We start from the raw sequence: 12690 nt of genomic DNA on the forward strand, positions 1-12690 counted from the left end.
AGCTGTGAGAGGGGAGGTGGTTGCTTGTTTGATGAGGATGGTTTTCTTTCTTTCTTTTTTCTTTCTTTCTTTCTCTCTCTCTTTTTTCTTTCTTTCTCTTTTTTCTTTCTTCCTTTCTCTCTCTCTCTCTCTTTCTTTCTTTCTTTCTCTCTCTTTTTTCTTTCTTTCTCTGTTTTTTTCTTTCTTCCTTTCTCTCTCTCTCTCTCTCTCTCTCTCTCTCTCTCTCTCTTTCTTTCTTTCTTTTTTTCCTTGCAAATAGCTACTGGCCCAGCCCACATTGTACTCCATTACTTTAATGCCTTTATTTAGGAGCTGCTTGCCCAGACTGTTAGCTGTACATAGAGAGTAAGAAAGAAATGGGCTCCCTTCCCTGGCCCAAGGCTTGGTCAGTCCTTTCTGATCTTTCCTCTCTCTCTGGATCTGTCCCTATAGTTAATCCCTGTGAGCTGCACTGCCGGCCTTCAAACGAATATTTTGCAATTAAGCTTCGGGATGCTGTTGTAGATGGGACCCCCTGCTTCGAAGGGAACACCAGCCGAGATTTGTGCATCAACGGGATCTGCAAGGTATGCCCTGCCTCCCCAAGCCCTGCCCCTCTTTGGGCTCAGACCAGAGGGGCTCAGGGGCGGACGAGTCATGGGCAGCACAAGGAGGCCGGGCCCATCCCCAAGCTGCTAAGGAGCTGAGTGTCCAAGGGCTTGGGCCAGAGACTTCCTGCCTCGGTGGCTAAATCCTAAAGAAATTCTGAAAATTTTCATCCAGAACAACTGATGGAAACCAGACACTACAGTGGGGAGGGCTGTGATCATAAAGGGTAAGCTTCCATGGGGTGAATGCTTTTGAAGTATCCCAAATGGGACAAATAAATTAATGTTGAGTTAGTTTATTGCTAGCCTCCAAGGGGACAGAAAGGACAGATCCCCGGTCTTCAGGGAAAAGATGAGAAACGATTTCCTCCTTGTACATGGGGCCATGATTAAAATACATGATCCAGTATAGTTCAATAGGAAGAGTATTACATTTAGAGTCTGGGGACGTAGCTTCTGGGAATGGTTTTGCCACCTGCGTAAGCTCAGGCGGAAGTTCCCTGGCCCTCAGTTTGCTCATCAGAAATTAAATCACCTCATCACTCCCTCCCAGCTCTGAATCTAGGATCTTTTGAGACAGAATGGCCTCCTGGCTGTATTGGATCATAAACATTAAGTCAGGTGTCTGAGTCTCATGGTTTTCCTCCCGAGACAGGAGCTGGGGAGGGCAGGTGGGGAGGCAGCTTAGTTTATGAGAAGATCCAAGTTTGAATCTCCCTTTGTTACTAGCTATGACCTTATTTACGTCCTCTGTCCTTGAACTCTATTTCTTCATCCACCAAAGCTGGTCTCCAAGGCTTTTCTAGCTCAGAAATAGAAAACCTGGTTCCTGGTTCCTAATTCTGGAAAAAACATTTCCCACAAAAGAAAAAACCCTCAAAGAGATGAAAAGCCAGCTTTGTAGTGTAAAGGCTGAGTGGGCCACTGATAAAGGATCAGGGGCGGGACGTTTGGGCCAGGACGGAGGAGATGGGGAGACTGCAAGGCCTGACTTACCCACAGCATTGTCTCCTTGCTGGTTTCTGCAGTTGTGGGGTAACAATAATCAGAACAGGGGGAAATACAGCCTGAGAGGACCAGGAAGTCCAAACCAGACTCTCTGAGAAACTTCAGACATCATCCAGTCTGACCATTCCCATGTTCTCTAAGCAGGGATCATTGCTAGTGATGGGGAAGTCACTACCTCCCGAGTCAGCCATTTCCAGCGTGGGGTAGCCCTAGTTGTTAAAGAACATTTTCTTTGGTCTTTTTCTTTGATTTCACTAGGATGGTGTTAGGGAACTCCCCCTCAGCTCAACCAAAGCAGATCTGCAGTTTATTGTCTTAGAATGTTGCCTGGGGCACTGAGAGGGAAGCTGAGGGTCCCATAGCAGGATGAGTCAGAGGTGGAATGTGAAATAAAATTTTCCTGGCTCCAAGACCCCCACCCCCCTCTATTTACTGAGCCACACTGCTCCTCTAGGGTCCCTTTTAAGAACCCTCGGTGGCTCCGATTTGCTTTGAGTAAAATACACACAAATCTCTGTTTGGCAGTGAAGTCTTTTACAATTGAGCTCTAATCTCAGAGATTGATTTTCCATTACTCCCCCTCATGGACTCCACGTTCCAGAGAAAGCAGCCTATTTGCCATTGTTTGTATGTGATACTCTTGCTCTTTCTCTTTCTTTTCTTTTCTTTTCTCTTCTTTTCTCTTCTCTTCTCATTTCTTTCTTTCTTTCTTTCTTTCTTCCTTCCTTCCTTCCTTCCTCCCTCCTTCCCTCCCTCGCTCTCCCTTCCTCCCTCTCCCTCCTTCTCTCTCTCTCTCTCTCTCCTGAAGCATATTGGGGTTAAGTGACTTGCCTTTACATAATCATCCTCCCATAGCTGGAGAATCCTTCCTCCTCATTTTTGTCCCTGGTTCACAATCCAGAATGTGAGAGAACCCAACCTGAAAGTCACCCTCTCCTAGGGCCATTATTCCACTGGCTGGGGACTCGGGGACGAATGCTTCTACTGTGAGAGGAGGTGGTGGACGGTGGGGGGGGGGGGCGGAGACACTCAGATGCTGGTGGCCCCCTGAGCAACGGAGTCATGAGGGTGGGATGGGATTTAAGAGCGAGACAGGAACGTCATCAGAGAACAAGCAGATCCTTAGGCATTGGTCAGATGGAAGCTCCAGCTGATGGTACCTGTTGGGATTGGGGAGTTAAGCTCTAATTTAACAAACTAAAAAGTAATAAGTAGCTGACCTTAATAGAGTGCTCATTCTGTGTTAAGCTCTTTACAATTATTACCTTATCCGATCCTCACAACAACGTTGAGAGATAGACGTTAGATTATTATACCCATTTTGCAGTTGAGGAAACTGAAGCCACCAGAGTTGTGATTTATTGACGGTTACCCAGCTAGTCTGCGGGCCATAACTGAACTTGGACTGGCTTTAGAACAGTGACCTTTCCCATCCCTTAGGCCCTCTGCTCCCCATCCTGACTCTCACACTCTAGGGGATGGGGGGGGGGGTGAGTCAGGGCAGTGAGAAGAACTGGATAGTGGGGGGAGGGAAGTGAGGGAGGGAGTCTTGAGATTTAAATCCTGGCTCTGAAGCTTTGTCTTAACCTCTGAACTTCAGCATCTGCTTTTTGAGAATGATGATAATAATAGCAACATTCCTCCCACCTGACTGGGGCTTTGTAAATCTCAAAACACTCAAAATAAATCATTTTTCAAATGATTTCCTTTTTAAATCTACCTGAGTTTGTATGTGTTTGCAGACTCTTGGATCAACTATATTCTCCTTGGTTTAATATTTAGTTTTCCTAGTCTGGCTCCTTGTTACTTTTTCCAGCTTTACCACATGTTCTTCCCCTCTGCACAAGGTCCTGCTGACCCCAGGCTCTTCCCCTGCCCTCCAGGACACTTACCTCAGCTCAAGTGCCCCCTTATACAGGGAGGCTTCCTTCCCTACCCAGGGCTCCCCCACACCCAAGTTACTCTGAGCCTGTTTTGCATGTGTTTAACATATAACTATATACATATATACATGTTGTTTTCCTGTTAGAAGGCAAGCTCTTTGGGGGCAGAGGCTGTTTTAATTCTGTCTTCATATCTCCAGTGTCTGGCGAGGAGCCTGGCACACAGCAGGTGCTTAATCAATGCTTATTGATTGATTGCTCCCGCGATCATTACAGAGCACCTGCTGATGAGGTTGGAGACCTCTGGGCTGGGTGGCAAGACCAGTGGGAAGGGTGAGGGAGGTCCATCAGACAGTGACCTCCGGGGCTGGCTGTGTTTCAGAACGTGGGCTGTGACTATGAGATTGACTCCAACGCCATTGAGGACCGGTGTGGCGTGTGCCATGGGGACGGCTCCACCTGCGAAACAGTGAAGAAGACATTTGATGAGACCGAAGGCCTGGGTAAGGGGCAGAGCGGGGGTGAGGAAGCAGGGGTCTGTGGCAGAGAACTTTGTGACCCAGAATTCAAAAGAAGGCGTTGGGTTCTTGGGATCCCCAACTCTTCTACTCACCATTTAGAACAATGTTTCTCAAAGTGGCTTCCTTGAGACCCTTTCAGAGGGTCCTTGAGGTCAAAACTTTTCATAATATTAGCTGGACATTTTAATTTCTTTTTTATTGAAGGTTTTTATTTTCAAAACATATGTAAGGATAGTTTTTAACACTGACCCTTGCAAAACCTTGTCTTCCAATTTCCCTCTTCTTCTCGCTCCCCCAGATGGCAAGTGATACAATTTATGTTAACATAGTAAAAATACAGATAGGCAAATGTATTTACACAGTTATCTTGCTGCACAAGAAAAATCAGATCAAAAAGGAAAAAAAAAAAACGAGAAAGAAAATAAAATGCAAGCAAACAACAACCAAAGAAGTAAAGATGGCTTCAGATTTTACCTCTGATGCTTCTTACTTGTGAGCATTCTCCTTCCAGGTCTCAGTTTCTTTGTTTGTAGAAACGAGGAGATTGGACTAACGGCCTCTGAGATCTGTCCAGCTGTGGGCTGCTTACTTCCTAATGTTTAGCGAAGCGTCCTTGATTCCCTCCTCTGGGATTTTACTTTTGATCATTCTCTCTTTTCATCTTCACGCTCTCCTCTCCTGGGTCTGTGTTTTTTCAACCTATAGACATGCACTTTACAAATATTTCATTTTACCCTTACAGCAAGATCCGAGTTTGGACTTAAACCCAATGAATGGGTCCCTCCTAATTCTAGGCCCAGGCCACTCTCCTCTGTGCCACCTGGGCCTTTCTGCGCCTGTTTTAGCTGTACAATGAGAAGGTTGGACTAGTTTTCCTTAGATGCTTACTACTGGGTGACCCTGGACAACTGGACTTAGTCTGTTTCAGCTCTTTCTTTGTAAAAATGGGGTTAGGAATACACTTGCAAAGCATTCTGCAAACCTTAAGGCACTATATTAATGCTAACTATCATCATTATTATTTTTGTTGTTTTTATTATACTTTTCAGGGTCTCAGTTTCCTTATCTATAAAAGGGAAAAGTTGGACTGGATGGTCTCTGAATCCTTCCCTGTGATTCCTCCATCTTCGTTTTCTCTTCTCCCTTGATTTTTGTGCCTCAGTTTTCCCTCTTTCCTCTCTGTTCCTTCTAAGTCTTCTTCCTTGGTCCATTTTCCCCTATTATCTAACTGCTCTGTCGTCAGCTTCCTCCTCAGTTCTTCTGGTGTTCTTTTTTTCATTCTTGTTCACTTTTCTGGCTCCAGTTATCACTCTCTGCAGATGACTTCCATATTTACATGATCAGCCTCAATCATTTTCATCTGGTGGCCATGTTCAGGTTGATATCTTGCCATCAGTTCACTCATACCGTCCCAAACTAAACTCACACTCCCTTTCGGCTCTTTTCAAGAGATCCTATTACTTCCAGTCCTCTATGCCAAGAATCTCCAGATCAGTGAGCCTGCCTTTCCTCTCACCTCCCACATCCAGGGAGCTGTCAGGTCTTTTCAATCTCACCTCTGCAAAGCTTGTTGTGTATCAGATCCCTCCCAACTCTAAATCCATGATCTTAAATCCTTACTAAATGGTCAAGAGTGTTTCCATAGGCGCCCACATTCTCCATCTATCTCCTTTTCTTTCTCTATTTTCCATTTATCTCTCACTCTGTCCTCTCTCTAGTTTTCTAGTCATTTTATCAAAGATTGTATTAAAAACTAGTTTTCTACTTAAGAATTACTTAAGAACTAGTTTCTAGTTAAAACCTAGTTTCTTGCTCCATTTTATCCCAAGGTCAGCCATGCTCTTGGCCAGAAAGCCAACCTCCTCCTGACCTGAAACTTCCCTCTTTGGAAACAAATCTTCCCTTCTGGGATCTGCTCTTGGAGCCAGCGACTTCTCCCTGTTCCTCGATCCCTCTCCTCTGGGCTCCAGCTCCTAGTGGCCAAATGGGGCAGGAGGGTTAACTGCACTTTTAAAAAACAAACTGTGTGTTACAGAAGTCCCAAGTTTTGTTTCCAGTCGTTTGTGAAATTCTCGTCTGTCTTTTGTTGATGGTCATGAAGTTTATAATTTTTGAGAAACGTGGCCTTTACCGGGGATCAAAACCTTCAGAGAGAGTTGAGAGAATGATTTTAGGCTTCCTCTGGTGAGAGGAAAAGGATGGGAGGTGGGTCGGTTAAGACCGAAATCAGCCTTGTGGGTCTTGAGCCAAGACCAGCTCAGCCTGTGGGTGTTTGGGTGGTTTCTGCTTGGCTGAGGGGACGCTTGAACCCTTTGCAGGATATGTGGACATCGGGCTGATCCCAGCAGGGGCGAGAGAGATCCGTATCGAGGAGGTTGCTGAGGCTGCGAACTTCCTGGCACTGAGGAGCGAAGATCCAGAGAAGTACTTCCTGAACGGCGGCTGGACCATCCAGTGGAACGGGGACTACAAAGTAGCCGGGACCACCTTCACGTATGAAAGGAACGGCAACTGGGAAAACCTCACGTCCCCTGGACCCACCCGGGAGCCCATCTGGATTCAGGTATGTCTGCACCCTGGATCGGAGTACCCTGTTCTGTGCGCCATATGCTGGAGGTGACGTGGCCACTAATCTTGAGCAGCTCCCATTCGGGAGAGGACACAAACTCTCCTCGGGGATCTCTCAGCCTAGGGAGGGACCCAGCCCCATCTCTAGAGTGCTTTTGAATTTTCAAATCCTGTGGGATAGTATTATCTCCATTTTCCAGATTAGAAAATATGGTAATATGGTAATAAGTGGTGGAGGGAAATTTTTCATTCAGATTTCCCACCATTAAAGTCCAATATCTTCCCAACTGTCAGTCAGCTACAAGCATTTATTAAGTGCTTACTGTATACCAGACACTATATACAAACTCTGGGAATACAAACGGACAAAAATCAGTCCCCAGAGCCTCAAGGAGCTCACATACTAGTAGGAAGAGACTAAGCGTAAAAAGATATGGACATATCTTGTGTGTTCTGACCTAAGCTCTGACTCCCCGCTTCCTGCCCTTCCAGGGCACCTGAGCCAGAGTGTGAATTTTTTAAAAGGACAGAGCACAAGAATGTTAGGTTTCTAAACATGTAGAAATCTTATAATAGAATACTCACGGGGGAATGGGGAGATGGACTCGGAATTAGGAGGCCTGGATTTGTATCCTGAGCACTTACCTGTATACTCTGGGGAAAGTATCTAACTTCTCTGGGCCTCAGTTTCCCTATCTGTAAAGTGGGAGTGAGAACTCAGGTCCACATGTTTCATTCCTTCCTATCCCAGGGCTAATTTGGGAGCCACCCTTCTCTGCAGGAAAAAAGCCTTGTTATGGTTCCCTGAGATACCCTCTGGGACCCAATCCTTGCCCAGTTTGGATCCTCCCAGCGAGGGATCATGGGAAAGTAACAAATTGGGCCCAGAGAGCCTCATTTAACAGGCCCGCAGTCAAGCCCCAGATCGGATCATCCCTTGGAGCTCCTCCCCCGGGGTTATCTCATGCCCTGGCGAGCACTGGCTTGGCTTTGCACTTCCTAAAAGTGTCTTGGGTTCAGAACGATAGCCAAGGGAAGCAGGGCCTGCCCTCTGTGGGAAACAGCTGCCCTCCCGGAAGACCCTAACAAGCCCTGGCATCCAAACTCCTCTCCAGAGCGATAGGATGGTGGGGCCGGGGCTGCGGTCCTCGACTCCATGTCCCCAGCACTTAGAACAGTGCCGAGAATGTCTGTCTGTCTCTTTCTGTCTCTCTCTCTTTCTCTCTCTGTGTATCTCTGTCTCTCTGTGTCTCTCTCTGTCTCTGTGTGTATCTTTGTCTTTGTCTCTCTTTCTCTCTCCACCAATCTATCACTCTATCTATGTATTTATCTATCGATCTCTCTAATACATACATATATATATAATTTTTCCTGGAATACAAGTATATATGAATATACAATACATACATGTATATGCCACTTAAATCCTTGGGTGAATGAGTAAATGACTCTCAGTCGGCTGGCAGAGCCCCCAGAGCAGGGCCGGAGTCCTTGTCCCATCGGGGCAGCAGCACTGGGCACTGGGGTACAAGGCCCTGCCTGTTGGGGCACTGTCCTGGTCCCCAGTCCCCACTGTGGGGGCTGCTTGGGCCTCCCACTGAAGGCAGGAACGTGGAGGAAAGATTGCTGGTCTGAGAGAGCTGAGGGTCCGCTGCCACTATGGACTGGGTGACATGACCCTTTAGATCTATTTTCTCCTCTTTTAGATGGCAGGGTTGGACCAGATGGTGTCGGAGGACATACATTGTAGGTTTGGAGCTGGAAGGAGCCGTCTAATCCAGCCCCTCATTTGCCTGGGTGGGAAAACCAAGGCTTCTTGAAATCTCATCTTGACCCAAGGCAGATGGAAATAAAGGAGGGAGAAGGGACTGGCCTCCAAATGTCTCCCCCTCTGTGCCATCCTACTTCCCCCCTTCAAGCGTCCTGTGAGGGTCCGTGAAAGGGTCCAGAGGGGCCCTCTCCCACTGGCCAGAGGGCCGGCCGTTCCCTCCCCAGCTCCCTCAGAGCAGAAGCTCCCTCCTTGGACAGCAGCTGGGCCCCAGATGTTTTCATCTTGTGTCCCTCCCTCCCCCCAGGAGCCCTTCTCCGGGGCCAGGTGGGGGAAGCTGGGCGGCTACAGCAGGATGTGGGCATGGGCAGAAGGGCTGGGGTCCCGCCCCTCTCCTCCCTCCACTCAGCCCCTCAGGCGCATCGAGCTGCATCCAGCTCTGGAGGGTAACCATCCAGACCTACCCTAGAGCTCCCCAGCAAGCAAGAGGAAGGGATGGGGAGTTTGCTGAAATTGTGTTGGGTGAGGAAAGGTGGAAGGATCACGAGGAACTTCCCCTTTTTATTTTACAGATAATCAAACTGAGGTTAGATGGTAGCCCGGGGTCACAGCACCTCTTTCCCTGCAGTCCGATTCACGGGCAAGGCAAGAACTCGCCTTTCTGGGTCCCTGGTCCTTGAGAATGAGGGACAAACAACAACTGATGCCAGGCGGCTACTGACCCACTGTGCGTCTGCCCGACCGCTCACCAGGCACAGGAGACCCAGAGGGAAAACTGAAAGGGTCCCCACCCTCGAGAGGCTTCCATCTTCTCAGGGATAATCGTGCATTTATGGGTGCAGACCAGATGGGAGGTAGCGAGAGAGGACGGGGGTCCCAGAAATTAGGGGTCAGCAAGGGTGGCAGGCGGGTAGAAGGGGGTACAAGGACCAGCCACAGTTCCAGGGAGTCAGGGATGAAACTTGCTGCCCACCCCACGATGGAGGGTGAGGGCTCAGGGTGCAGGAGATGGACACAACCTCTGGGGCAGTTTGTCTGACTTTCAATATTCGTTACAAGGACTTTGTTTTCCTGAGGCAATTGGGGTTAAGTGACTTGCCCCGGGTCACACAGCTAGGAAGGGTTAAGTGTCTGAAGTCAAACTTGAACTCAGATCCTCCCAACTTCAGGGCTGGTGCTCTAGCCACTGCACCACCCAGCTGCCCCATGTACAAATGTACAAAGATGGAGAAGGACTCAAACAAAATCTGAAGGGAAGTGAAAAATTCTCTGCAGCAAAGGATCCTCTGTACAGTTGCCCAGTCAAGGGGCTATCCAGTTATTATATAAATGATAATAGCTTTACTTGATAATGATAATGATAATATTTTTAATGATAATAGCTGTTGTTTGTAATGCCTTTTGAGGTTTACAAGTTGTCTTGGCTACATTATCTTGTTTGAGGCTCATATAAACCTGTGAAGTGGGCAATATGTGTATTATTACTCCTGTTTTACAGTTGAGGAAACTGAGGAAGACAGCAGTCAGATGACTTGCCCACAGCCACCCAGTAAATCTGAGGTCCCCTTTCTTCAAGCCTGACCCCCGGTCACTAACCACAAAACTCCTCCTGTGAGGGGAAGCCCTTTATTCTGGACCCAGGAGCCAGAGTAGTAAGGAGTGACAGAGAGGACAGATTAGGGACGGGGTGCCAGCTGGCAGCCATCTGGGTGTGAGCTGACAAAGCCGGGACCCCAGGGATGACAAGGGGAAAGGAGAGGAAGTCCCCGACTCGCTAATGAAGTGTCTGGCCCGCTGACCCAGCCAAGCCGGCTCTGCTCACCACCTGGGGTTCCAGAGGCGGACATTCCAGGGCCAAGGGGGCAGGGTCCGGTTCGCACGCTGACCCCCGTGGGTGAGCCCCATCTCCGCCACCACAAGCCCCTGGGCACAGCAGTGAGTCACCCTCACCCCTGCCTCCGTTTCCCCTTCCAGCTGCTGTTCCAAGAGAGCAATCCTGGGGTGCGTTACCAGTATACCATCCAGAGGGAGGCAGACAGTGAGAATGAGATCCAGCCCCCCGAGTTCTCCTGGCGATACGGCTCCTGGACCAAATGCACTGTGACCTGCGGCACAGGTAAGACACTGGGGCTGGGGGCAAGGAGGGCACGGGGCAGACCCTACTGTCCCGAGATAACCAATGGCAGAGGGAGCAGCTGGATCACCTCCAGAGGAGTCTTGTGCCCTGAGGCATATTTCACAGGGCTCAAGAGCTGGACAAGTGAGAGCCTGGGGTCCTGACCCCCTTTTGTTTTATAGTTGAAGACGTTAAGACCCATGAGGCAAATTGGGCTCGGCTCAGGTCTCATTCCAATCCAGCATCCCTCTGATCTCTCGGCTCCAAGGGAAGGGTCCTTGGGGATGAGCTGTCACCCTCCTAGATCATTTACACAAATGTTGAGGGAGATTAGCCTTCACAAGAGTCCCAAAGAGACTAGAGGCGATGAAGGAGAGGATGATGGGTATTCTGGATGGAGAACGAGCAGTCATGTTTCCCAGGCACAAGCTGCACAGATGTTGTGTTTGAAGGTTGGGGTATTGTGGGTATGTGTGTGGGGGGTCCCACCTCTCCATCTGAGCAGCTGGGGAAAGTGCGCTTGTGAGGGGCTGTCACTCTGGAGGCGGCTCAGGACAGTCTCCCACCCAGGAAGCTGGCACACTCAGGACTCTGAGCCAAGCTCAGTCAGGGAGAGGAGAGCGTGGACTTCCCTGGAGCTTCTGGGTTCGTTCAGCCCCTCGGTGTCTCAGCCCTTTGAGCCAGCTGGGCCGATTATGGGTCCCCTCCAAAGGCTATTGCTCATACCAGCCATTCAGAGAACCTTTTCAGGGGGCAGCATGAAAGTCTCCTGGCTTTAGAGACATAAATATTCCTTCCCTGTAAACCATAAGCCCTCCAAGAGTGCAGACTAGAGCTTTTGTCTCTAGGTGTAGCTAGCTATTGGATTCATATACTGCCTCGGACCCTTACTAGCCGTGGGACCCTCTTGCCTCATTTTCCTCATCTGTAAAATGGGAGTAGAAATAGCTCCCACTGCTCAGTTGTGATGATCAGATGAGATGATGTAGGTAAAGTTCTTCATGGTCCTTAAAGTGCTACATAAATGCTGGCTATTGTTACTATTTTTAAATCACCATTATTGTATTTCTTGCCCAGCCCCCAGATACAGGCACACAGTAAGTTTTTAATAAATGTCTGCTGGTTCTTTGGTTCAAGTCTTGGGCAAATCGCTCCTCCTTGAGTTTAGTTTATTCATCTACAAATGGCAGAGCCGGACCAGATGGCTTCCCCCATTTCTTCTGTCCAGCTCTTATGACCCAAAGGTCTTCTCTCCTTGAGATTATGGATTGTTTCAATTTTGTATTTGGATCCCAGTTCCTAACACAGGTCCAGGCATACAGTAGGCACTGCATAATTGCTCATTGGTTGGACGAGTTCCAACTTAACGAGTAACTGCCTGAGTGACACCAAACAAGTCACTGAACCCATTTCTTTATCTGTAAATGAAGGGCATAGACTGGGTTTCTAAGGTCCTCCAACTTTATGACGGGATTCTTGATGGCTGGAGGTGAAACATGGAAAGCTTCCTAGATCAAGGAGGTTTTCAGAAAGGCCTTGAAGGACAGGCAAGAGATGGTTGGGAAGGAGAAGAGGAGATCCGAGATAGGCAGGGAGGTATGAGGTTCCCAGGACGGGTTCCTGTAGTGATGCACACAAAAAGTTAAGGTCCAAAGTCCCATCTTCCAGACCCAGGGCGCCATCTCCCCAGACTTGGAAGTGGTAGTTGTGCACATGGGAATGTGAGCACTTTGGTCTTGAGCATCGCAGCCTCTGCTCCCAGCAGTTCTAGGGTCACTGGGGATGCTCCCCCTGAGAATGGAGGCTTCCATGTTTGCCTTTTGCCTCCCTGACACCCAGCAAGCGCCAAACACACAGTAAGTGCTTAATAAAGGCTTGTTGGTTGAGAAAGCTTGAGAGCAGCTGCTGTTGGTTTCCATTCCAAAACTCGTGTGACTCAAGAGTCCCAATTTCTTAGAATTTATCCTTTTAAAATGACTCCATCTTCTCCTTCTCATCCTTCGGGCTCTGGCTCCCTTCTACTCCCAGGCCCTTAACCCAGGGCCCTGATCCTCACCTCATCCCCTCAAGATTAATGGGCACTGTAGTTCAGCATAAGAAGCCTGGCTCTAGGTCCCAGGACGAAGGCGGCCCCTACTCCACATCCAGCTCAGCCTGGCGTTCCCCTCCCTCCTTGCCCCCTCTACCCCCTGTCCTGACTCTGTGCCCCCCCCCACCCGCTGCTCTCTCGGAGGACCGG

General features: G+C 48.8%; 1 protein-coding gene across 1 annotated transcript in view; it reads left to right on the top strand.

Annotated features, from left to right (window-relative positions):
* Positions 1–12690, top strand: part of ADAMTS7 (ADAM metallopeptidase with thrombospondin type 1 motif 7) — a 159599-nt gene that overhangs the window by 104994 nt on the left and 41915 nt on the right. The window contains exons 13-16 of the mRNA XM_031956764.1: positions 433–566; positions 3861–3981; positions 6318–6562; positions 10310–10451. Of these exons, the coding sequence (XP_031812624.1) occupies positions 433–566; positions 3861–3981; positions 6318–6562; positions 10310–10451 (642 nt within the window). The remainder of the gene's footprint in view (positions 1–432; positions 567–3860; positions 3982–6317; positions 6563–10309; positions 10452–12690) is intronic.

Source organism: Sarcophilus harrisii, chromosome 2 (assembly GCF_902635505.1).
Source record: "Sarcophilus harrisii chromosome 2, mSarHar1.11, whole genome shotgun sequence".
Lineage (NCBI taxonomy): Eukaryota > Metazoa > Chordata > Mammalia > Dasyuromorphia > Dasyuridae > Sarcophilus > Sarcophilus harrisii.